Source organism: Eulemur rufifrons, chromosome 7, assembly GCF_041146395.1.
Source record: "Eulemur rufifrons isolate Redbay chromosome 7, OSU_ERuf_1, whole genome shotgun sequence".
In the NCBI taxonomy this organism is placed as follows: domain Eukaryota; kingdom Metazoa; phylum Chordata; class Mammalia; order Primates; family Lemuridae; genus Eulemur; species Eulemur rufifrons.
Genome location: NC_090989.1, coordinates 70,305,059 through 70,332,749, shown reverse-complemented (window position 1 = coordinate 70,332,749; position 27,691 = coordinate 70,305,059). Strand labels below are relative to the sequence as shown.

Here is a 27,691-nt window from a genome sequence, read left to right as displayed (position 1 = left end):
TTTTCAAAAAATTTCCGACTTACAAATTACTTACAAATTAGTATGCATTTGTGAATATGTTTACACAAACAAACACATCATTCATTCCTTTAAGTTCAGCCTCCTATAGGAGTTTTCTGGGGCTCTGAGATGACTACTTTTAGTCAGAGTTGGTGTTTCCTGGAGCCCCTGAGCCTTGACATCAAGACTGTTGGGTGCTCTATGAGAGCAGGGTCCATTCTAGAGTGCCAGTGTCTTGGAAAGTTCTACAGGCACAAGCAGCTTCTGTAATTTTCCATCTGCACAGCACAGATGCCATTTCTACTGCAGCCCAAGTTCACATATCCAGGTGCTTGTACAGTCTACGACTTTTCTCTTTTTTGTTTCTGTTGCCATGTTTTTTCCAGGGCTTCCCAGCCACGGTCTCAGAGCTCCCGGTAGCTGCAGTCACCATGCCACTCCCAGGCTTGTAACCCATCACAGCCTGGACTCCTTTGGTCAAAGCTCTCACATTCTCCTAGGAAATAAGAGAAAACATCATTTGAGAGATCAACAGGCTATCCTTCCAAAGGCAGTGGTCCCCAACCTTTTCAGAATTCAGGCGGTGACGCAACTGATGGGGAGTGGCTGTAAACACTGAGGAAGCTTCGCTTGCTGGACCGCCATTCACCTCCTGCTGTGTGGCCCCCTGGTTCTTAAGTTTCACAGAAGACAATTTTCCCATGGACAGGGGTGAGTGGTGGAGCTCTGCAGCCCAGTCCCTAACAGGCCCAGGGGCTGGGGACCACAGCTTTAAGGGGTATGAATGGTACTGCTTATGGACCACTTCAAGATAAACAGCAATAGTAAATCACTCAGTGAATTTCCACCTCTTTCACTGGTTCTCTTTCTCTTCCTAGCATTCCATGTTTAGTTTATCTCTTTTCCCTCCTCATTCCCTTGTCAACTTTGTTTAGTCCCATAGCTTCAAATGCCATCTGTAACTGTCTATAACTAGACCCATAATCTCTGTCTTAATATCAAAACTCAACCTGCTTCACCCAAATTAGAAACTGACTCTAAACAGATTTTAAGTTTACTTAGCAAAATAAATTTAATCCAATATGATTTGCAAATATAAAGTAACACCCAAAAATCTTCTTATAATAGTAAAATATTACCCTAGAGGCTAAAGGTTAGACACATGAATTATATTACAGTTAATGATAGGTTTTCAGTTTTCTTGTATACTGCCTGTAGACATTTTTTCTAAACATTTTACAAATTCAAATTAAATGTCCTGTATGACAGCTGTAGGCCCAAGAAAGAACTTGTAATCTTTCTGCATATTGGTAAATTTTCTTCCAAATATTAGCACAGATTTGGAAATAATTCAAACTAGGAGCCATAAATATCTAAGTTCTATCCTAGCTTCGTAATTTAAAACAAGTGCCCTTGGCCGGTATGGTGGCTCATGCCTATAATCCTAGCACTCTGGGAGGCCAAGACGGAAGGATCCCTTGAGGTCAGTAGTTCAAGACCAGCCTCAGCAAGGTGAGATCCCCATCTTTACTAAAAAATAGAAAAACTAGTCAGGCATGGTGGTGTGTAGCCGTAGTCCCAGCTGCTCAGGTGGCTAAGGCAGGAGAATCGCTTGAGCCCAGGAGTTTGAGGTTGCTGTGAGCTAAGCTGACACCACAGCACTCTAGCCCAGATGACAGAGCGAGACTCTATTAAAAAAATAAATAAATAAATGAGAAAAAAAAACACAAGTGCCCTTGGCTAAATCATTTAGTCTCTTTGTGCCTCAATATCCTCGGTGGTCTAAATGGGGATGATAACATTTGCTTGGCCTGCCTTCCCGGCTCATCATGTGATGCACACAGATAAAGCACCGGATAAATATGGAAACCTCCTCTGGATACAGCTGACATCCCCCCTCCCTGCCTTTTTTGCTATAGTAGTCACTTAAAAACATTTTTAAAGTATATTAGAAACAACTGTATGATTCAACTTTCCTGCACATAAATTTGTCCTTTAAAATGCTGCCTACAAATTATAGCTGTGATATAAGCAATTAAAGTTATTAATATTTTCAAAGTGCAGAAGACATTTGTGAAGTCTGTTTCTTTAGCACTTTCTATCACCAAATGTGTTGGCTCAGAGAAAAGACAACTGACAAAATGAGTGAAAATATTTGCAAATCATAAATCTGGCAAGGGACTTGTATCCAGAATATAAAAAGAACTCTTACAACTCAATAAAAGACACTTCTCCAAAGAAAATATACATGTGCCAATGAGCACATGAAAACATGCTCAACATCATTAGTCATTAGGGAAATACAAATCAAAACCATAATGAGACACCATTTCACATGTATTAAGATGTCTAAAATAAAAAAGGCAGAAAATCATAAATGTGGACAAGGATGTGGAGAAATTGGAAACCTCATACACTGTTGGTGGGAATGTAAAATGGTATAGTCACTTTTGGAAAGCACCTCAAATGTTAAATATAGAGCTATAATATGATCCAGGAACCCCACTCCTACCTATATACACAAAAGAATTGAAAACCCACATCCACACAAAAATTGGTACACAAATGTTCACAGCAGCATTATTCCTAACAGCCAAAAGGTAGAAACAATCCAAATGTCCATCAGCTGATAAATGGATAAACAAATTGTGGTGTATCTATACAATGAAATGTGATTTGGTAATAAAAAGAAGTACTGCCACATGCTACAACATGGATGCATCTTGAAGATATTATGCTAAGTGAAATAACATAGTGATAAAAGCCAACATAGTAAATAATTCCGTTGATATGCAATGTCCAGAATAGACGAATCTATAAAGAGATCAGTGGCTGGCAGGGTTGTGGGGAGAGAGGAATGGGGAATGAATACTAACGAGTATGGGCTTCTTTTTGGGGTGATTAAAATTTGTTTATGGTATGTGAATGATACCCCAATAAAGCTGTTAAAAAGGTGTGCTGGATCAGAAGTTAAAGCAAAAATTTAAAACTTACTTGATGGAAAAAAGTTTTGTCAACTACATTTTCAATCTGCTTTGCTTTTTTATTTCCAGCTGGCTGCATTTTTATTTCATCACCATTTGTTTTGTTCTCTAGGAGTCGCTGGTGTTGGTACTGAAAGGTCACAGGATCTGTTCCAGGAGGAGGATGACAGTACCGCAGCTTCCCCTGCGAAGACAACACCAACGATAACAGTGCATCCTGAGTACCATCTGTGTCCTCAGAGGAGATACCTCCAACCAGCCACACTCTGATGGAGCTCTGCTTTTTGATTAAGCTAGCTGAGTTGGGTCTTGGTCTACTGCAACTGAAGAGTCCTTACTCTAATACACCAATGACAAAAGTGTTCTAGAGACCTAGCTCTTCCCATGGCCCCCAGGCTAGAATGAAATCCCTGTCTTCTCTGTTCTTTTTACCTTGTTTGCATTTCAACTAAAGCATTCTTCGATACATTTATATGATTATACTTATGGCGAATGTGTTCCAAACAAAACCCAGGACACAACTGGACAGTTATGACTGTACTAATGGGGATATTGGGCTAGAATACTGAAATTACGATAGTTTCCAGATTCCTGTATGTGGGTTGCAGTTGCTTACTGGGTACAAATTTGCCTCTTTCCACCATAAATGCTCTAAAAGCTCTATTTTAACCTCATCTTTGCATCCTCCACAGTTAAATAAATGGTAAATTAATAAATGACTTATCTATACCAATAGTATTAACTACTTTCTTCCCAAACTGAGGCAAGACCATATGGCTGCCCACTTTTATTTCTATGCTCCAAGAGCTCTGCTAATATGGTTTGAGAAGAGGAGCAGCAAAATCCTCACAATTAGTTATTACCAGGGCCCTGTAACGCTTATTTGTAGAAAGAGTTAAACTTAATATATAACAATTATTGGGGGCTTATTATGCTTCCAGCACTGAGCTTAGTGTTTCATTTATTTCCCATAATGATCTCATGGACAGACACTGTTAACTCCCATCTTACTAATAACAAAAACTCAAAATAGCACCTTCTTAATGGTAATAGGAGAATAACCTCACAGATTTATGTATTTTTACTTAGGTAACACTTGTAAAACAGAACTATTCCTAGCACAGTTACCTTTGAAGAAATGTTGGCCATTATTATTGTGTAGAGATAGGGATGTAAACAGCTATATTATAAGGAAGACTGCGACAATAACTGCAACTGAAACAAGCAAAGGGCTGTAGGAAATCAAAAAACCAGATGCATAAATTGATAATTTTCACTCAAAATAGGTTCAGAAGTCTTCATCTTTCCTTTCGTATGTTACTAGTCACTTGTATAATCCACATGATATTAACTACCCTGGATCAAGAACACAACCCCAGTTATAACACAACCTCAATGAAAAAATATCTCCTTTATAACTTAATAGGTTGCCATTATCTAAGCACACGGTATGTGGGAAAAGACTTGCTTATTTGAGAGCAGTAGGAAGCAGGGTTCACTCACGTTGACGTAATCCTTCAGGATATAGCGTGCAGATCGAGGTTGGTCTGGCTGCCCGTGTGCGGTCATGAATCCTCGCATATCTGGGAAGAGAAACGAATTTTGCAAAACCACAGAAAACAGACTATCACCACAAAGACAACTGAGATGATGTACATTTAGTCATTTAGTCTATTACTACACTAACTATGCATTTCTACTCCTACTTTTTAAAAATTATCATTGTAGAATATATTTTGTTTAGCATTAAAAACATTTGATAATCAAGGAGAATAGACTCTACAGTTACATCTACTATTCTAACAACCACCTAGGACCACACTATAAAGGACACATTCAATTTCTCTCTACTCCAGTTACTTCTTCCACCCCTTCAGTTTTTTTTTTTTTTTTTTTTTTAAGAGATGGGGCCTCACTATGTTGCCCAGGCTGGAATGTGGTGGCTATTCACAGGTGTGATCATAGCTCACTGCAGCCTCAAACTCCTGAGCTCGAGTGATCTTCCTGCCTCAGTCTCCTGAGTAGCTGGGACTACAGGCATACACCACTGCACCTGGCCTATCCCTTCATTTTAAACATTTATTCATGGAGGCTATAGGCAGGAGAATGCTATGTTGTCATTATTAACAACACCAACAGCAGCAGAGCAAGTTTTCTTAATTAATGACACACCTAAAGATCCCTTCACTACTAATTCAATTAGAATAGAGCAGCACAGCATAGTGGTTAGGAACACAGGCTTCAGCAGACAGGCTGGGTTAAAAACTCAGCTCCTTTACATACTAGAAGTGTGTTGGCTTTTTCAATTTAGAAGAAAAGAGAATCCTAATTCACATAATACGCAAACATAAATTTAGGTATATTAAAAATCTACAAGTTAAAAAAAAATATTACAGGAAGATGGTTTTATCTTTTTGGGATAAGGAAGGACTTTACAAATCAAATACCAAATGTTGTCAAGCCAAAAAGGAAAAAATAGTCTATTAAAATTGTCAACTTCTATAGGGCCAAAGAAACCATAAACAAACATTGGGAAAAACATGTGTACCACACATAACAAATAATTCCTACAAATCATTAAGACAGAAACAATGCATAGAAAAAGGTGATTTCCAGAAGAAATATAAATGGCCAACAAGCACCGAAAGTTGCTCAATTTCATTAGTATTTACAGAAATACAATGTAAAACGAGAGTAATTTGGCAATGTCTTTTAAAATTTACTGCCAGAGACTTTATTCTGTATGGACCTGCAGATAGTGATCTTAGAAACTGTATGTGAGTGGTCGTCTGTTTTTATAAACTGGCCTTTTCCTCACTCTAATTTTATCAGATAGTATTAGATAAAAAATCTTCAAAGACTCACATAATTTTCAGTTTTATCTGGAAGTCAAATTAAATTGAAAGTTTGGTGGAAGTCCACCTTTCCTTATTTTTCAGGCTAGCATCATGGAGCGAGGTCTCATCTAGGCTATGCCACCTCACCTTGGGCAAGTCATCTCCATGCTCTGAGTTCAGATTACTTGTCTTAAAAAGCAGGGCTAGAAGGTGGGTGATCTTTAAGGTCTTTTCTTGTTCTGTGATTCTATAATTACAGTAGTCTCACCACAAGTGGTAAGTATTTATTCTCTTTAGAGTGTCTAAGTTCAAGGTCTGATTTAAGTGTGGTTCATATCAAATTACCTTTCTCTGTCAATAAATACTCAAATAACTTATTCCTTCCCAGCCAGTGACAATCCCTTTAAATACAAGCCACATAGGCACAGAAATGTTTCTAACATTGCTATTTGTTTAGGTTGACACAGATTCTCCAGACCACCTTTAAAGTTTATATTTAAGTAGGAAATGATAGCTTCCTATGTAGAACTAGGGTAAAACGTGGCGGTGGGAGAGCTATGGATTCACTTTAATGTCAAATGAAGTTTATAAGGGGCTGATGAAAGGGGCAGGGGGATGCTTTATGCCCCTATCCTACCCAAGTTCTGCCCTGTCCCAGTCTCTGGCGGAATTGCTTTCTGATGCTCCCCTTGTAACTTTCCTCTCCAACTCTGATAAGCATATTCATTTTTCCCCAAACATCCCTTTTCTTCTCTGTCTGGGCGAAGACTCCAGAAAAAGCCAACACAGCTTCAGATCAGAACTCCTATGCCTGCACTTGGGTACCACCAAGGTAGCAAAAGGCCTAAAGGCTTTTGCTTTAGGCTACTTTGTAGGCAAGACCCGCAGAGACAACAAAAACATCAACCCTGGAAGATAATGTGAAAAATGCTAAAGAAAAATCCTAAATTTGTATCTTTGGAAATATTTGTTCATGTTTTAAAATAAATCAAGACTCACATCCATAAGCCGTCAACAGTTCTTCCGACGTTGGAGGTCGATGGGGGTCTTCGTCCTCTCTAGGCTTTATGATATTAATGCCATAGGTAGCTTCTAAAACATGTCTGGGAATATTCTGGCAAACATAAGCTTGTTAAGGAATCCATTCTCTTAAACCAACCCCATCCTCCCCATGGCATCCGACACATGCCTGTAAGAACATGGTATCTTACCACTTCTGTGACAAACATCCTTTCTCTTCTCCAAAGGATGAGTACAGTTATTCAGCAATTTTAAAAGACACAGTTGTTTTTGTCCTTTTAAAACAAAGCCTTGTGCACCAATGACCACTTCCAAATAAATTATTTTAAAATAACAAGTATTAAAATATCTGTAATAAACCTTAAAGATGACACATTTTTACCATTGAAAAGCAAGATTCTGAATAAACTATAAATCTGTGAGATAATCCTAATCTAGAGATATAGCACAGAGTCTGTGTCTAATGTCTAAGATTATTTTTCCTCCCATGTCTAATCCCCCACAATTTATCTATATTTTCCTTAAGCCACTAACAATATTCTACCTTGAACCCCAGTTATTCGTGTACATGCCTCACATCCACCACAGACTGATCTTAAAGGGCAGGATCCACCTCCTATTTATGCCTGTATCCTCCACAGCACTTAACCTAATGTAGCTTGTAGTAAATGCTCAATACGTGTCTGATTATTCATTTACAGAGGGACTTAAAAAATATAGAGTATAATACCTGTGTTTCCAACTACTGAGAATCAACAATATTTCAAATAATTTAAATTTTAAAAATTTAAGCTTTTAAAACATTATAGTAGGTTGGGCATGGTGGCTCATGCCTTTAATCCTAGCACTTCAGGAGGCCAAGGCAGGAGGATTGTTGAGGCCAGGAATTTGAAACCAGCCTGGGCAATAGTGAAACCTGGTCTCTACCAAAAAACCCCACAAGAGTTGTTGTAGCCTCTTCCCCCATCCAGAGTTAAGTAGTTTGTGGTGCATCCTTCAGTCTACTTTGCATACTTTTAAGTACATACATGTCTACAAATACAAAGTGTTTTATGAGATGAAAATTTTTACAAAAATGGTATGGTACTATATATGTACGTGTACTGTTTTGAGATTTACCCAGGTTGCTATACGTAGATTTAGTACAACAATTGTAGAGTATTCCATTTTAGTCATCTGCTATTTTTAATTTATCCTAGAGAGAAACTAATTCTTACTCATTTCTTACAGAATGGGAAAACAAACTGGAGTAAACAAAAAGCTGCGGTCTTAAATGTAGTCATGAAGCATCTTGTCAAGGACTATGCAAGGTCTAGAATTTCACTCTACTCAAAAGCTAACAGATTAGTGGGCCACAGGCTCACTGAGCGGACGCCTCTCTTCTGCCAGCATCCACAAAACAGTAACAGACAAGCTTGTTAGCTTGTAAGTAGGGTACAATTGTAAGACTGTGCACAGTTCTTAGCAGATCTAACTTTGAGTACTTTTTTCATGCCTGTGTAATAGTGATCCTGGACGCTTCACGTAAGTTAACTCATTATGCTGCTGAGAGGTGGCAGAGTTCCTAATCTACTACTTACTAGCTGTGAGATGTTAGGCAAACATTTTAACTACTTTGTGCCTCAGTTTCCTCAAGGAAGTGGAAATAGCAGCAGTACCCACCTCAAGAGTTGAGGAATAAATGAAATACCGCTTGGTAAGTGTTTAGAAGAGCACACAGCAAGCATTCAATAAGTGTTAGCTATAACGATTGAGTACTCATAGTCAACTAAGATACAGATGATATCTTCCTCATTTTATAGAAAAGTAAAGTATTTGGAAAGTTAAGTTTTCCAAGGTCACTCAAATAGTCAAATGGCAGCGTAAAATCGGTTTGCAACATGGGGCTGAGTATCCAAAGCCTGGGCTTTTCCATTTATACCAGGCTACACTGCTGAAAAATCAGGAGATAAGGTTCTAACTCTGAAGTCCTGATGCTATCTCACTGTATTCTGAAGTCCTGATGCTATCTCACTGTATAAACTTGTGCAGTTCACTAGTATTTTAGATTCTCCATTCTTAAGATATAAAACCCGAATTCCTCAAATGTCCAAAACAAACATGAAGCCCTAATACACATGTAACAACCAGAGTGTTTCTGAAGCAGAAAGGATATCAGTGATACAGGTGGGATGTGATCTCTCATCCGGTCAATTGGGAGGATTCCATTGCAAGTCATTTCTGCCTTGGTAGACACAAAAGATGGCATCACTAGGCCTGGGCAGTCACACAAGCAGAGGCCAGGTTCCACATAGAGAGTCTGAAAGACAAGTAAGAGGTTTATGCTGGGCATATAGCAGATGAAGGGAAAGAAAAGCTGTGTGTGAGTGGTAAGGAACTGTAGAAATACCTGGAAATGCTTGGTGTGACCAGGGGTGGCAGATACAGATACTTTCTTATTGCCCATGATGGTGTTGATTGTTGAACTCTTACCAACATTAGGATAGCCCACCTAGAACAGATTCAGAAGTTACCAAATAGACAAATGGCACATCTATCAAAGACCCTAAGATACTATATAAATGGTAGCAACACTAGCATAAGCATCTGGTTATTTCAGAAGATTATTTGAAATAGATGCTTTGTCTCTTGACAGACATCTTTTTTTTCTCCTGTGGTGTGGGTATATTAATTCAGACACAGCGATGAATGGTCAAGCTATGTGCATTTTGTTTTTATAGGTTTTGCTGTTAGCAGCAGATGCTACAGTAAATCTCACCCCCTCGTACCTGCCTCCTTCACTGCCCCATCTGCAGTCTTCCACACTGGCTGAAGCTGAGCGGACATTTTATCTTTTTTTTTTTTCTCTTTTTTTTTGTATAGTTCTAACCCAATCCGGGATTATGAGCGGACATTTTAATAATCACAACATACAACTGATTTTAATTTTCAGTAACTTTTTACTTAGGGCTCAGCAGAATGCCTAGCATGTGGCAGGTGACCAATAAATGTTTGTAGAGTGAGTAAAACCTATTCCAACCTGCCATAATCTCCTGTCCTCCACTGTTTTGTTCTCCTAGGTGGAAGAACTTTATAATAAATACTTTCTCCAACATCTCACATTTCCTTAGCTAAGGATGTGGTTACCTGGAGCCATGCCATATCCTCTTGGGTCTTGGGCACTTCCATATCCACTTTTGGAATTAGGGTGCATATAGTTAGAGATGTGATCTCCTTTTCCCTATGTGCTATGTAGCGTTTATACAACTAAAGCATCTGTCATATTTTGCCTGGCCCCAAGATGTCGGGATTCTTCCTAATATGGATCTGGAACATTTACAGTTTAAGTTGGCAAAGATCACAGGATGCCAAAGGAACGCTGGACCAGAAGTCTGGAGACAACATTAAAAGCTCTCTCATTCTAGTCTCTTTTAGTAATTCATATGATAGGAAGAGCCAAACAGGAAGGAGACTGGAGAATATATTTAATATGAACAGGTATGTAAACAATATAGGCCTTGAGGAAGTTCATTCTTTTGAGTTAGGCTCTGCCTGTCACACTGCCTGAGCCCAAGATGCCAGTGGGCAACAGGAGGGAAATAATGTTCCCTATGATGGCAGAAGCCTGACTGTTCTCTGGGGTCATTATGTAGCTACCAAAGGATGGAGAATAAAGACGCTTGTGTGGTAACAACTTTATGATGCATTTCATCTTACCAGTCCAACAGTAAGTTGCCCATCTTTCACCTTCTTCCCAGTGTGTAGCTGCTTAAAGAGTTCCAGTAATTCCTGCTTTGACACTAGGTGGCTAGAATTGTGTATCTGCCTCTTCTGTGGGGATTTGCTGCCCTGAGCCTCAGAATCTGCAGCACAGCTTTCCTTCCAGTCCTGGCCACAGGCCTCTTCCTCATGGATGCTGTCTTCTTCTGAACATGTCTGCCAATCTTCCTCCTCCTCCTCCTGACAGTCCTCGTACTCAGTGTCGTCTTCATCTGTAGTGGAATCTTCACTAAGTGAGAGAGAATCCCGGTCGGTCTCACTGTCTGGAATTTCAGACTCATCAAAACTGGAATTTTCAAACTCAGTTGTGCTGCCTTCTCCATCATTTCCATTTACTTGTTCCTAATGAAATAACAGAAACCACAAAAGCTCAGAAGTCTGTAACAACTGCACTTTATACTCTGGTCAAAATACTCAATGAGTTGGCTTTGATGAACAGAGGACAAGCAAAGTTCTGATGGAGTCTAGAAAAGGTGAATACAGGGAGGACACAGTGCAAGCCTTTTGGAGCAAGGACAAACCATCAACAGTGGTGCTCTGTGGGACGGGACAAGCAGCAGACCTTCACTTTTTACTTAATATATTTCTGTATTATTTGAATTCTGTATAAATAACGTGTGTTACTTTTTTAATTTAAAATACTCTTTAAAGAAAGCAAGGGGAAAAGCCCATGTTAAACTGAACTCTTTGGCAGTACCTTATTTTGCAATGGGCTGTAGAATAAAGCAAAGTATTTCTCATTGATAACATTCAACATTCTCTGCACAAAGCAAGAAGGACATAATTTATGATTTGTACTTTATTTTACATTTGCATTTTTAAAGACAGTGGTTTGAATGTTTTCAAAAATTGCTATTCTTTTATAATTGCCTTTAATAAGGCAAAGCACCATGGAGCACAGACGCCTGTGTGTTTGGTGCAGCAAAACTCAATTCCGTATGTGGAAATTATTTGCCAATGAAAGATTTCCTTTGGAAAGAGAAAGGTAAAAATCATTTGCCACACATGGGTGTGTCAATTCTCCTGAATCTCTACCGACAACAAAGCAGAAATAAGCCAATTTACAGCATTAGTAATTCTTATCAACAAGGGTGAATCTGTTGGGATTTGAAAGTGACACAAACCTTGTATCATCTGCAAATAAATTAGCATTATCATGATCAACAGGAACAGAAGGAGACACAATGAGTTCAGTCCAACATGTATTCAAAATTTTAGAAAAGCAGAGATAAAAACAAAATGTCAAGAAAAATAGGTATGATTTCATAAGCATGCTTGGCAACTCAAGTAAACACCTGGCTTATAAGAAAATCAAAAAATTGGAAGAACTTTCTATGATAAATGAGCAATGAATGTAAAGAAATCAGGGTGTCCTCACCGTGAGCTCTTTTAAATCACTTTAAAATACGAAAGAAGCCTAAAAGCAAGAATGTGAACTAAACATGATTGTGCAGTAGAAAAACTACGGCTAGTGTATGGCTATAGACTACTGCCATATCACCCTGAATGTGCCTGATCTTGTCTATCTGGGAAGCCAAGCAGAGGTGGGCCTGGTTAGTACTTGAATGGGAAAAAAATCTATGGGTAGAAGCAGTTTAGCTTCAGAAAATTCTTAAAAACAATAAAAGGACATTGCAGTTAAAAATGAAAAGAGCTGGGCATGGTGGTGTACCCCTGTAATCCCGGCTATCAGGTGGCTGAGGTGGGAGGATCGCCTGAGCCCAGGAGTTTGAGTCCAGTCTGGGCAGCATAGCAAGACCCCTGTCTCTCAAAAAAAAAAAAAATTTAAAAGAAAGAAGGAAAAAAGCCAATCTTTTGAGGAACACGGTGCAATTTAAAGATAACTAAGGGGCTGGTCCAATGGTAGTGGGTTATCAGAACTTATTAACATTAGTGTCACTAAAGTTGATATTCAACCCCCCACTGCTAAATTTGACTGGCTTTAAAAAAAAAATAAAGATAACTAAGGGAAAACAGAGCTACTCAACTCAGAAAAATGTCAACAGTTTTTCAAAAGTTGAACTGTAGAAAAACCAAATTCTGATAGAAAAGAAAACAATAAATATAAAACTATTTTAAATAAGGTCATGTTTGGTACCCAAATGTATGCATTCTTTTATAATTGCCTTTAGTAAGGCAATTATATATATGTATATACGTATTCTTTTATAATTGCCAAATGTATACGTTCTTTTATAATTGCCTTTAATAAGGCAAAGCACCATGGAGCACAGAACCCTGTGTGTTTGGAGCAGCAAAACTCAACTCCATGTGTGGAAATTATTTACTAATGAAAGATTTCCTTTGGAAAGAGAAAGGTAAAAATCATTTACCACTCATGGGTGGTAACCATAAAAACCATACAGATATGGTTACAAATAAGTTATCATAACCCAAGAAATCGGGAAGAATAGTAGAGATTTCAGAAGACCTGAGAGAAGCAAATGGTATCAAACTTTTAAAAAGAAAGAAGGAATATCTTCCATGAGCTATATAGCTAATCCAGAGATTGATATTAAAACAATTCCTCAAGTTAGCCAGTGAGCCCTAAAAATCAGACAGTCATCAACAGAAAGCAACAGGGATTCCTTGAGAACAGATCATGCAAACAGCTCCATTTCCCTTTGGAATCTAGTAGATTGAGGAATGTCACAGACATAGAAACTAATCCTTTTTCCACTTTTGATAGGGTTATTGGGTTGGTGCATCAGGGTAGCAATATAATGATAAATATTTATTTAAAAGCTTCAGCGAGAAGGTGACTCCCAGGACAGATCTGAAATAACAGAAATAACGGTTTAAGACAGGAAACCATGAAGCCAGACTGCCTAAGGATAATAAGTATCCATACTTATTGCTGAGAAGATTAAATGAATAAAATATGTCAAGTATTTAGAAAGGTGGTACCTGGCAGAGAATTATCCTTGGTCCTATCCTGTTTAAAAATGTATCAGTGACTTGAAAGAATATATAGAAGGGTAAACACACAAAATCTACAGATGATTCAAAGCTAGAAGGGGAGAAAAGCAAACTGCACACCCAAAAATGAATCTACCTTGGTCCTAAACCACTAACATGACATTTAAGAGAAACAGTGCTATCCTAAGTTTAGGTAGAACAGAACAAAAAACTTTTTCCACATGTAAAGATTGGATGATGTCTGCTTAATAAGTCTGTTTGAGGGATTGGGTTGCTCACAGGTTTAATGAGCCAAGAGTATAATACAGGTCCTGAAAGGGAAGAATTGGCAGAAACTCTAAATTAACGAGACTATCTTGATCACAAGAAATATGAGTCCCTCTGTATATGCCCTAGGCAAATACTACCTATTGAATAACATATTCAATTAGGTGCAGCCAATTTTAACTGTAATCCTGACACAAGCAGACAGGCACACAGGAGGAGTGCCCTAGAGATGGTGTCTTTAAAGAATATGAAAGCAGAAAATATACACTCTGCAGAAGAGAGAACTAAGGGAACAAAAGATGACTCCTCAGATCAAACGTTAAGGAGGCTGATTTAGCTTCACTGAATGGACGAACTTTCTAAATGAATGAGTTCCCTGGTCTCGAGAGCCCTGTCATTTAAAACAGTCACAGAGAAATAACAGAACTGTTTGACAGGGAGGTGGAGGAATTCCTTCACAGAGTTAGAGGCTACAGTTCATTAAACTGTGAGCTCACTGAGGGGAGGGTATTGTATTCAATGAACCTAGTTCAACACATGCTAAATAGTCAATAATCAAAAACAGATGTTGGATAAATAGAGGGCAGGAGAAAAGGAAAGGGAGGACAGGGAAAAAGATATTACTTCTAAGTCTCTTCCAGCTCTAAGATTCTATTACTAATTTCTTCTCACATTTATTATTTTGTTATAAAATAAAAATAAAGCCCAAACTATTTTTGTAAAATTTGGGTTAAAGGATAAAGAAAATAATGTGGTGTACCTAAATTTAGAATTAGTTTCTTTGTTTTCAAAACAAAGTCAAAGAGATTCTGATCAAGTCCTGAGAAGTTATAATACTACATCCTTCAGTTGTACCCTTTTGTTGACTTCTCTTAAAAGTAATTACAAGGTCATTGTGGAACTTCCTATACAACTTCCTGCCTAAAACTTTTTGAAAAAATTAAAAATTATAGCTAATATCAGTGTGCAACACTGGAGATGTCTGACTATTTAACAACCACAAAGAAAGTAGCCATGTGATTCACTTTTTTATAGGTTGTCCTAATATCACAGCACATAGGGGAAAAAAAATTCCCACAAATCTTCAATAAGAAAAAACAAAACATAAAGCACATTATTCAGAAATCAAAATCCTCCTCCCTAAAACCCAACCTGAAAACACACTCCAGGGTACCTTAGAGTCACCATTCAGTTTAATGGCTCCAGCCAAGGCTGACCAGAAAATAACCTTCACATCTTCTTTTTCAAAGTATGTGGCCCAGGCACTCCGCTGCTCAGCAGTCAGTAAGTCTGCCTTGTTGATCAGAATAACGTTCTCCTTACTGGCATCAATCTCTTTCACATAACATTCCTAAGCAAGACAAAGGTATTTAGAAAGGTCTCTTCAAACAAGTAAAAAAAATTAGGCTAATTACATTAAAGATTCCAATAAAAGTTTTTACTGCCCCTAGTTTTAAACCATTTCTGAAGTTAAAAGATTTTTTTTTTTTTGAGACAGAGTCTCACTCTGTTGCCCAGGCTAGAGTGAGTGCCATGGCGTCAGCCTAGCTCACAGCAACCTCAAACTCCTGAGCTCAAGGGATCCTCCTGTCTCAGCCTCCCGAGTAGCTGGGACTACAGGCATGCACCACCATGCCCGGCTAATTTTTTCTATATATATTTTTAGCTGTCCATATAATTTCTTTCTATTTTTAGTAGAGATGGGGTCTTGCTCTTGCTCAGGCTGGTCTCGAACTCCTGAGCTCAAACGATCCGCCCACCTCGGCCTCCCAGAGTGCTAGGATTACAGGCGTGAGCCACCGTGCCCGGCCTAAAAGATTTTTAATTATGGTGTATTCTACTAATCTTTTCAGTAAGCTTTGAAAAGAAGTTTCACCATTAAGATTTTTGTTATTCACCAGTGGATTTAAAAATAATCTGTACTATGGTCTTCAAACAGAAATATGAACATCTCACATGTGTGCAGTGTTTACCTCAAAGCCTGCACTGCATTACTTCATGTGATCCTTACACCTTATTATCCCCTGTGGTGTTTTATAAACTCAGTTCACCACTTGTGAAATACCACAGGGAGTAATAGCTAAAGTGTAAGAAGAGAGAACTTAATGGGATGAATTAAGAAGTGAAGTGACTAGGAACATGATAAAATAAATAAAATACTATTATTTCAATTGGTGTCTCTTGAAATATGGGAAACTGGCAAACATCTATTAACAAAGTGGCTTCTAAACGAAAGCTTGAAAGCTCACGTTTGTGTCTCCCTGCAGATGGAAACAATTGTTTGAGAAGAGAAAACATCTGTCTAAACAGTGGCATTATGCAAGCCCCTGACCTTGGGACAAAGGGAGGCCTAATTAAATAAAGCTAGCGGAGAGTAAGAATGCTTGCCTACAGTTATTGCTACAAGTGGTGCCGTCCTCTCATTGTTACCCAAAGGACTCACGTTCCAATTATGTCGAACTTTACTTACCAAATCCTCACATCTAAATAGGAGTGGGTTTCGAGCATCTACTATTTGGACCACAATATCACTGAAAAACAAACACAAGATAGTTCAAACATTGTGAAGTGAAAAGGATCACTGACCACATGATAATGGCAACAGTAGCAAACATATGCCATGTATTAGGCACTTGACATATATTAATTTTTTAAGGTACTATTACCCCAGTTTATATATGAAGAAACTGAGGCTTAGAGCAGTTCAGTAACTTGCCCAAGGCCACCAGCTAGTAAGTAACAGAGCCAGATGGGAACCAAGCAGTCTAGACCAGGAATCATGCTCTTAACTGTAACACTCCACTGTTCTGATAAGGCCTAGAGGGGCTCAGATGATGTTTCATAGCTAAAACTTCCCACTGTAACTTACATTAAACTCTCCTGGAGAGACAGGGTATCACAAATGCTTCACTCCAAGGCAAAGTCTACTAAGTATTCAGTCCCTAATCTGTACTCATGTTAAGGCCTCAAAAGAAAACTAATAAATCACTTGCTGACAGCTACCACTGAAGCCAGTATCTTATTTAAGCCCAGGAATGATAAGGAAGAAAGCATACACTTAGCAAAAATACAAAACAGCAAAATATCAACTTAAGTTGCCACACTGAAGCAGGAATGACAAGTCCAACTTCTTCTATTACACATAAGAAGATGTAGCAGTAAGGAAACTTTCTGCAGTGATGACAAGCCTCTCAAATCCCTCACAAATGTAGTGGGGACAACAGAAACCCAGCATTGCAAGGAAAAAAACTGACTTCCCTGGGAGGAGCCTCCCGCTTCCTCTAGCCTCTGTGGCTAGGAAGACTGCCACTGGAAGGCAGTCACAGCTGGAATCAAGGTTATCATTTAGAGTAGAGCTTCTGACAATTAAAAGTATTTTCTTTCAGAATAGTTAAAATTTCAGCATAATCTTGTGATGTAAAGGAACTCACAGACTTGCCGATTTTTGACTAATTGTTTTTAAGTTCTCTAATTAAGCTGGTTTCAGTATTTCCTCCTTTAAGGTAATATCTCACTTTCAAACTGAGGATTTACCAGTAAATGCAAAAATGATTGCAAAAAACGGACAAAGCCTAATAAACTAAAACCACAATGTCCATAAACATGTCTACTTACCAAACATGTAGAAAGAATAATAAGCTTATAAACACCAGTAAGAAAAGACGCTTCAACATAGCTTGCTTCATGCGCTGAATGAGGATGCAGAGCAAAGTGCCAACCATGTGGCAGGAAGGTTTACGCAATACAATGGGAGTGCCTTATCTTACTGGAATACAGTGTTCTGCCCTCAATGCCTCCACAGTTTCCTGCATTTCAATGACATGTTATACATCAAATCTTTTCTGATAATTGCTATTGGAATTAAAGAGGCAGATGGCTTAGCCAGCATGTTACCAAACAGGAGACATCTGCTGTGGAGAACACATCAATAAATATTTCCTGTTAAAAGATGTGGCAGCAGTCACATTATTAATAATATTTCTATGTAACTCAGATCCACATCTATGTAGTATAACTGTATTCCTTGAGTTAGAAACACGTTCTCTCCTCTATATAAAAAAAAGAGAAATATCACATAATAAAAATAAGCAAGTAATACTGTAATGCAATTGAAGCTGTAAGTTTCAACAGGAATAGGCTCATTCTGGGGAAACCTGTTGCTAATTTAGGGGCATAAAAAGTGCAAAAGGACCTTTCTGTTAAAGTGCACGAAGCCAGTAATTGGCAGCAAGCTTCCCTTTCTTCAGGTGCTCAGAGATTTGCCTTGCTGATCTGACCTCCCACGTCCCACCCCAAGGGCCCTTTCTCTGACCCCAGAGAGCAAAAGGGAGGCAAAGTAAGCAATTTTTTTAAAAACTTGATATTTCCATCACCCTAATAAGAAATTTAAGTGACTTTTACAAGGTTAATCCAAGTCCTGTTTTCTTATCAACAATGCTAAATGTTATCACATTCTTTTCTGAGAATCCTAAAGAATCCTGTTTCCTAAGTTCTTACTAGGTTCGTTTTATGGATTTCAGAAAAAAAAAAACTACAGCTTGAAAGTTCCTTGTTAAAAAGTATCATTTCAAGTCCAAGATTTATTTATGGAGTCCCTGAAAATAATTCAGAAGCTCTTTGAGGAAAACAAAAAACCTTTTAACTACACACCAAAGACATGAGATTAGAGAAAGTTGATTCATCAACTTCTATCAGGAATTTTTCTTAGTGTTACATGAAAAAGAATGAAAAACCTTGATTTTGTCAAAATCATTTCTTTCAGAGCCCAATTAAAAAAAATTACCCCTTGATTTCCCTCAATCCTTATCAACTGTTCCTTTCTCTGCTACGACATGGCCCACTGCCTTTCTACCTATAACAAAGTAGGAAGCATACTGTCCTTTGCATTTTTACTAGGTATTGAGTTCTCTGAGTGCAAGGATTGCACTTCATTTATCTGTGTGCCTCTGGTGCCTGGTGCTTTGCTTGGCATTTAGGTGAACCCCACAAAGATCTGCTGAGATGAGCTTTAATATCTGCCTCTGCCCCATGACATATATGCTCTTTACAGGTAGGAACCTACTCTTTTTCATATCCATGTTTTCCATTATTATCACCAGGAACTAATGTACATTTGCTGAAATAACTATATAGGTGCTTCAGAATTCATCTTATACAGAAAATGTTCATTATTCTCACATATTTATCAATGTACTCCTCTAATAACAAAAAACCCCTATATTTAAAAAAATATGCAGTAGTATTATTCTTTCGGTTTTTATAATAATTCTCAATAGGCCTTTGCATAGGTTAATTCCCCATCCAACTGCTAGACCCTGTGCCTATAAGCATGTATCAATATTCAAATCTAATATAACACCATTACAATGTCTTCATTACACAAAAGAAAACAGTAACTCACCTTCTCTCAATCACTCTCCAGAGCTGGCGCCAAAAGTCCAAATTTCGCTCAAATGGAGTCAATATCAGCTTTTGTTCCTCTTCTAGCCTGGTTTTTAAATGAGAAGTTTATATCTTTGCCAGAGTATAATGAAGAATTTTAAGCAGTATAAATGCTCAAATTTATACATTAAAAAGTAAGTACTATACACAAATACTAATAAATTATTTTTATATACCTCCTGCTAAGTCAATATGAAAACTATATATTTATATCACACTCTACCAAATTCAAATTTTATCTTTAAGCTATTTAAGCCCTGGAGGTTTACCAAACAAAGTGACATTTCTCTCTGACAACTCTTACTGAAACAATGCTCAGGAGAGCAGTGATCAACGTCAGGGCACCCAATGGCTGAAGAAGGGAATGAAAGGAGAAAAGGCCAGGAACTGAAGAGTGACCAACCCACCATCTTTGTGCAAAGGATGTACATGCACCCAGCAATGTTGTGTTTGCACACGCATCAATTCGCACTTGTTAGTATAATACTCCCATTTCCTTTTTAATGTCATTAAAATGTCAAAATGCAAATAGCAATGTAAGCATGACAAAGTACCAGAACTCAGGATTTCAAGGCCAATCTTCAGAGTCTAACACTCACCAGACAAGTTGACGTCTCCATTCTAGAAAGCTATCTTTCTCTGCTTGTTTGAGTTCTTCTGGGCTTGTTTTTTTGTCCCACTTTGGTCTGAAACAATCATAAAGGGGAAAACATTCCACATACAAGTTATCAAAATAAAATAGGGAATTTGAATCTAATAATGGCAGTTGAGAAAAGGAAGCAGGAAAAATGTGAACACTGACTTAAAAAATTTATACTCAGCGGCCTTGTATGCTCTGTAACATTCTAATTATTTTTTTATTTTTTTTTTTTTGAGACAGTCTCGCTCTGTCACCCTGGGTAGATTGAGTGCAGTGGCATTATTGTAGCTCACTGCAACCTCAAACTCCTGGGTTCAAGTGATCCTCCTACCTCAGTGTCCTGAGTAGCTGGGCCTATAAGCGCATGACACCATGCCTGGCTAACTTTTCTACTTTTAGTAAAGACGTCTCACTCTTGCTCAGGCTGGTCTCAAACTCCTGAGTTCAGGCGATCCTCCTGCCTCGGCCTCCCACAGAATTACAGGTGTGAGCTGCCGACCCAGCCCATTCTAAATTCTTATTCAACTCACCTCCTTGGTATACACAAGAATTGTTTGTTTTCTTCGTGGAGCTTCTTAATTCTCTGGCTCTCCTCAAAAGACAACAATCCAGTTCCAGCCCCAGGAAACACAATGTTAATGTTAAGTTTCTCTGTTCAAAGAAAAGAAAAGTACTATTAAAGTGTCTCTTTTTTCATTAAAAAATAAAATCTCGTATAGCCATTAAAGATATCTGTACTCCCATGTTCAATGCAGCATGAGTCACAGTAGCCAAGATAGGGAATCAACCTAAATGTTCACTAACGGATGAATGGAAAAGCAAATGTGGCATATGGTATATATACAATGGAATATTATTCAGCCTTAAAAAGGGAAATCCTGATATTTGTGACAGTATGAACGAGAACATTATGCTAAGTAAGCCAGGCTTAGAAAGACACATACTGCATGATCTCACTTACACGTAGAATCTAAAAAAGTCAAGCTCACAGAAGAAGAAAGAATGGTGATTACTCAGGGGTAGGGGAAATAGGAAGATGCTGGTCAAAAAGTACGAAGTTTCCACTTAGGATGAATCAGTTCTGGACATCTAATGTACAGCATGGTAACTACAGTTAATAATATACTGTATTATATACTTGAAATTTGGTAATGGGTATATTAATCACATGGTTATGATAATCATTTCACAACGTATACATATAAGCAAACATCATATTGTATACCACAACTATATACAATTTTTAGTTGTCAATCATACCTCATTAAAACTGGAAAAAAATCCCCCCAAATAAAAAACTATCAAAAAATGAAATCTGAAATCATGTTGTGCACTTGCTAAAAACCCTGTAAAGCCTTCCTTAACCCTTTATTCTCTCCAGAGTCTAGCCCTCACCCACCTCTCAGTGTCTGTGCTCATGACATCCTGTCCTCCTGCACCAGCAAAGCCAAACTTCTAGCCATTATTTTCTGAACAAAGTTGGCTGCTGCTTCACATCTTGGCTTGAGTCCTCTGCCTACCTGTATAAAAGGTCCTGTATCATCTCACCTGTTCTAACATCTACTCATTGTTCAAGAGTCAGCCCCAGGATCAGATTTTCCCTGACTGGTCTTAGCCTTCCTTCAGATAGAAATGATAACTAACTTCATCTTTTATGACTCCATTGTCTTCTACAGAATTCCTTCATAGCACGTAAAACAAAATCTTGCAGAAACAAAATTTGTCTTATTCAACAATGTACTCTGAGTAGTCAGTACAACGTCTGAGAGTAGCTAGTGTCAATAAAAATAATCTGAATAAATGAACCATTTACTAAATAACGTAATCACATTTATAATAATAGTAAGAGTAGAAAGAATAGTTTATAATACTAACTGTGTGCCAGGCACTTTTCTAACTGCTTAGAACACAAAATAACAATGGAGAACAGTGACTAAAACAAATTTCACACACGGAAAAATTCACTATGTTAACTGGTGCTTTAAAATACAAGCCAAATTGCCTAACTAACAGCAGCAGACACAGGATTTTGCCTCTAATAGTGGTATTAGAAAACAGTTTCTGGAAAATTGTGGTACTATCCACCATAATGTTGACTGGTCTTTTTTCTATGAGAGATTGAGTTTCTTGAACTTGATATGATGAAATATAATCTGAATTTTTTAGAGCTGAATTTAAAAATTGTGGTACATTCTGTACTTCACAGCTGGAGTTCAACTGGATTTTCCCATACTGCTTCTGGGATATATGCCTTTGAGTTAAAGATAGCCCATTTTTTCAGTTTAGTAGGGTTCTCCAAACACTTCCAAGTACACTTGTATCTAGTCAGCAAGACAGAAACATGACCAGTGTCATATGCACTCAGCAATAAGCAACTCACCAGCTGTGAACTCTGTTCCTGCAAGTTCTGCAGTTGCAAGGAAGTCATCAAGGGAGCTCTGCTCAGTCACTGACTGAAGATTAAGGCGACCCCAATCATAGCCATCATTGAGTTCACTTGTATGCAACTATGAATAAGACACAGGGTAATAAATACAGCTGCTCTCAACATCCAAACAAGTCCAAACTTCCTTGAAACTATTCTGTGGTCTTGAGGGTGGTTATAGCCCCTTTAGAATCAATACAACTAATAACAGTTAACATTTAAATAAGCACTTTCTTACCTCATGAGAGTCACTCCCCCTTCATCATATTGTTAATTTCCAAAATTTTTTGAAGTAAATTTCATTCTATCTCCATTTTACTGATGATGAAATAGAGGCTTAAGCAGACAAAATAACTTTCCTATAATCACAAACTAAGTGGTAGGGGTAGAACTTGAACCCAGACTGTATGACTCTGCTAGCCACATTTTATAGAGTCCCACAATAAGAAATACATTTTACACAGCAACCCATAGGTGTGTGACACACATGGTGATACAAATGTGCAAGTACGTTAGTATAGTAAAATGGAAACAAAAGCATCCTGAAACAAAAGTTACCTTATTACAAGTAATACATTCTGATATTTCTTATTCTATTTTACTGGGGGAAAAAATGCTAGCTGTAAACTACTACATTGATTTCCAGACACAATCCAGAGTTTGATAAACACCATCATAAGCTATATGCTCAATACGGGTACAAATAAATGAAAAAAAAAATTAGGACCAAAAGTTTATATAGTTTGCTCTAGGTTATAGAATCAGCAAAAATTAAGGATTAGAATCAAATTTTTTTAAATTTATATTCTATCTTTCCACTATTTCCTAAAGGTTACATTTATGACAAGTTGCTTTAAAATCAATTAAAATTACCAGTAATCTAATGTTTAGAGTAACTCTGACCTGATGAATACTCATAAACACTGTATGCTGTTTATTCCGCAGACTATATGGAAGTCAGATGGTGTGACAGGGGCACATGGATAGTTAGCACCAGGTACATACTTAACTTTAGCACAGGCTCTGAGAACTCAGAACTTTCTCAAATACCTGGCGGAATGAATGGTGAAAATGACGACCAAAATGATTAACACAAGTCAAATCGCTTCATTCATTTTTTAAGAATCCTACTATGACCTTCCTTAGATCTAGGGAAATATTGGGTCCTGTCACACTTTGTAAATGAGTGGTACATCTGTGAGCTAAGCTACTAGGAGGAACAACAAAGGTAAAGTAGGAATTTCTGGTAGCAACCAACCGGTTCTGGAGTATCAATTCTTTGAACAAATCAGTACAAAAATAAGTTTTGTCTTTTTCCTGTTCAGATATTCTCAAGCGCTCCCACAGCTTCTAGGGCAAAAACCAAACGTATAAGACATTCTGGTATTCAAGACTTCATATGCCTAGCTCTCCTTTCAAGCTTTTTACCTCTGTGTTCTGTGCCTTGCTAGGAGGAGGACCTGCTTCTTGGCCTGGCAGAAATTTCTACTCACCCTTCAAAAAACCCGGATTTGGCGTCACTGACTTTTGACCCCTGCAGCACTCAGGCTCTTAAAACTAGACTAGAAAGGATAAGAAAGATGAAATATCTGTCTTACCCAGGAATCAGTGTGACGGTGGCGATGGCTTCGCTGAGTCTGATGGCGGATAAGGGCCCGTCCCAGAGACCCACCACCCGGAGCTTTCCTCCGGCCCATAGCAACACTGCGACCCCAGAAATCACTTAGCGCGTGCGGTTTCCGGCATTCATAGCTCGATCCCCGGAAGTGACGATTGAGCGAGCCCAAGTAATTCAGGCCCGAAGGTGAGAGGGAAAAACGGCATGATTTGTTACAAAATGCTCTTTCTATATTTTGAGTTTGCCAGTATTATATAATATAAATGCGAAAGTTGTTCTGGGAAATTCCCTATAGATATATTTACGAATGTCTCAAATTTTGATAGAATGAGCGAGTTAAAAGAATGGTACATTCCAAATTTGTGCGCCGGTCTCTAGCGTCCGGCGAAAAACTAGGGCACCTGGAAAATACGGCCGTTCATAGTCGCGGCGCTAACCCCGCCTCCCTCTGTTTCCGTCCGGAGGAGGTGGAGACTGGGAGGAAGAGTGTTTCTGTGCGCGAGGTGGGGAGAGCTTCCTAGCGCGTCCATTCGTGTGGCTTCGCGGAGCCCAGCAATTAAATATTTTTTTTTTGTTTACCTAGTCTTCTCCAGCTGCGAATTGGCAATAAAAGTTCCCGCCTGGATGGGAATTCGGAATGGGAAATTAAATAATATTTCCAGAACTTAGCAAGGTTGCAAGGAACGCCAACAGGGACTGACTGATGCTTTATTGCAAATAGAAAATGTTTAAACAAGTTCTAGTTTTACAATTTCATTAACATTTTCCTGTAATTAAAATTAAAGTGAAAACAATGGGCCGGCTCCAGTCCTAGAGGCCTGGGCTTCTTCTATTCCTCACTTTATCGTTAGATTTCCCAAATGGGAATATAAAGTCAGTTTAGAGTGGTGTGTGTGCGGGTAAACTACATTCTCATGAATCCGGAGAACCACCTCACTGTTATGCTCAGAGAGAGGAAGCAGCTTGCCCAAGTCATAGATCGAATATATGCAGTGTCAGGAATCAAACCCAAGTCTTGTCACTACCCTATACATTCCTGGGGGTTAGAGTGGGGAATGAGGGTTGTTAGCATGTGTTTTAGAAATCACGGGATGAAGGTAATGCATATGTTACCTAACATAGCTTGACTTAGTTATTCTACAATGTATACATATATCAAACCATCATGTTGTGCACTGTAAGAAATATATAACTTGTACTTGTCAATTAAAAAAGAAATTACAAGATCAAGAATCCATTTAACCCAGGGTTTCTCAAACTTAATGTACATAGAAATCCCCTGGGAATCTCATTAATATGCAGATTATGATTCATAATGTCTTGGGTGAAGCCCAGGACTCTCTGTTTGTAACAAACTTCCAGGTGATAAGCTACTGGCCCATGGAACAACACTTTGAGTAGCAAGAGTAGTGTACTCCCTTCTAGTACAGATGAAGACACTGAAGTGGACTGGCTAAAAGTCAATAACAGCAAGTTAGCAGCAGGCAAAACTGGGACCATACCCCCTCCCCTCCCATTTCTGAATTCCCTGCCAAGCCCTCAGTGCTGACTCTTACTGAATTGGATTGAAGCACCCAGGCAATTGCTAACAAGCTGTATAGTAGTTGGCAAGGCTTTGAGAAGTCAGTGCTCCCAGATCAGTGAAGGAATGCATCAGAACATGATTTCTCCCATTTCCCTATTTAGACACAGTATATCTTTAAAATCCCTGAATACAATCTCCAGAAGTAAGATATAAAGAAGACCGATGGAATAGAATTAGCAGATAGCTCCTGGCAGTCTCTCTGGAGATGAGTGGTTAAAGATAAAACTGACTCATGAAGTAAGAATAAGTGGATTTTACATTAAAAATAATAACAATAATAGGAGACAATATAAAGAAACTTGCCATCTTTCATTCCTAGTGCTCAAGCAGGAACTTGGGACTTCACCATAGTTTCCTTTTCTAGATTTTGCCACCTCCAGAAATTTTGAGAAAGCAAACACTTTGGGTTTCTCTTGTCATTCGTCTAAGGGCTCAATCTTGACCCAATAAAAATAAAGTAGTAATTTACTAAGGACTGGCGAGGAGTCAAAAGGACATTGACACTGTAAGATTAATTAGCAACAACTATTCCTAGCTGACAAGTAAAGCACAGATAATTCTAATACTTTCCCCAGGACATTACTCAAATATACCAATGACAAAAGAACTGAGTCTCAATTTTCTTATCTGGTTAATGGGGATAATAATAATTCCTGTCCTGCAGAGTTAGCAAATGAGATAGTTCTGCAAGTTCATTGCCTAGTAGTTTGTGGGGGTACCAGCTGGCACAGCTATACAAACTTTTCCCCCAGCAACTGAGCAATGAATGTGAGAACAAACTGGAAAATTGTTCAGAGAGGGCAAGGAGGAAGGGAATTGAGGGTGTTGATGAGACAAGACCATGGGACCCAGATTAAGAGGAACGAAGTGAGATTGCATGGGGAATGATGATGGTGGTCGTGAAGGTCGAAGCAAGGTGCTGGCTGCTGCCCGAGTGAGGGAGTTGCAAAGATGAATCAGTCCAGGTCCCTGCCCTCCAACCGCAGAAGCCATTCCACCCACACATTTCAAGCATCAACACAACCCAGCCAAACTCCCCTCACTGCTTTGTCACACCAGTGGAAACACTCATCTACCAGGCTTGTCTGAAATATTGGTCAGATCTTCCCGATTCCCCACATAGCTGAACCCTTCCTTTGAAGCCAATATTCTCTGAATTGCTGACCCCTGGAGGAAGCTGCATTGATTTTGGGAACAAAACAAAGCTTCATATCCAGCTTCCAAACAGTGACAAAGGGAGTATTCCTCATTCATGGTGTTGCATAATGCTTGATTTACCACGTCTAAACAAATATAGTTACAAGCCCTGAAACCCACACCCAAAACCAAACTTTGGAGTAGCTTTTAGCTCTCTAATTCCACACAGTTGTGCCTCTGGGCTCCACATCTGTCTGGGGAGGGAGAAGGAAGAGTGGGTGGGTTTCTGTTTTGTTTTTCCTTTCACTCCTTGGTCAGAAATATGTCAGTGGCAGAAAAATTGTTCCAAGACAAACTTACAGCTCTGTTCCTCCGACTCTCCCATACTCTACAGCACCTCTTTCTACAAGGACATTAAAGCAGTTTGCCTAAGGCTGAGAGTTGTGAAAATAAAAGTCTGGCAGTCTCTGCAGAGTGCCAATGAATCAGTAGTGAAACTCCCCATTATTATCTGCCATTCTCAGTTTATCCCTATTGAAAATGGGTGGATTCTCACACATAAGCGAGTTTTAATAATTCAGCAGACTCTTTTAGTTTTGTTTTTAATTGACACATACTAATTATACATATTTAAAGGTGCAGTGTGATGTTGTGATACCTCATGTAATAATCAAATTGGGGTATTTAGCATATTCATCACCTCATACATTTATAATTTCTTTATGGTGATAACATTCACAATCCTCTCTTCCAGCTGTTTTGAAATAAACAATACAATATTGTTAACCAGTCACACTACTATCAGTAGACATTTATTGGTGGTTATTATAAATGATTAATTTGAGTCACTGCAATCAAACTGATTATTTGCCTGTGCAAGTTATTGTGCACGTAAGAGGAATGTAAAAGACCTCTTGCTTGGGTGACACAGGCTACAGCAGCCGTCCCCAACCTTTTTGGCACCAGGGACTGGTTTGTGGAAGACAATTTTTTCCACAGACCAGGGTGGGGGAATGGTTTCAGGATGATTCAAGCACATTACACTTTTTGTGCACTTT

The 27,691-nt window shown here is 38.5% G+C and overlaps 1 protein-coding gene across 1 annotated transcript; it reads right to left on the bottom strand.

Annotated features, from left to right (window-relative positions):
• LSG1 (large 60S subunit nuclear export GTPase 1) lies at window positions 1-23,990 on the bottom strand. Its single transcript, XM_069472762.1, has 14 exons — window positions 23,892-23,990; window positions 22,249-22,375; window positions 20,399-20,519; window positions 19,828-19,914; window positions 19,188-19,274; window positions 16,257-16,317; window positions 14,961-15,137; window positions 10,538-10,942; window positions 9,231-9,332; window positions 8,998-9,140; window positions 6,821-6,945; window positions 4,488-4,567; window positions 2,995-3,168; window positions 1-496 (listed from the first exon to the last, which is right to left on the bottom strand). The coding sequence occupies exons 1-14, from the start codon at window positions 23,988-23,990 to the stop codon at window positions 317-319; spliced, it is 1,968 nt and encodes a 655-aa protein (XP_069328863.1). The 3' UTR covers window positions 1-316.
• Between the last annotated feature and the right edge of the window lie 3,701 nt (window positions 23,991-27,691).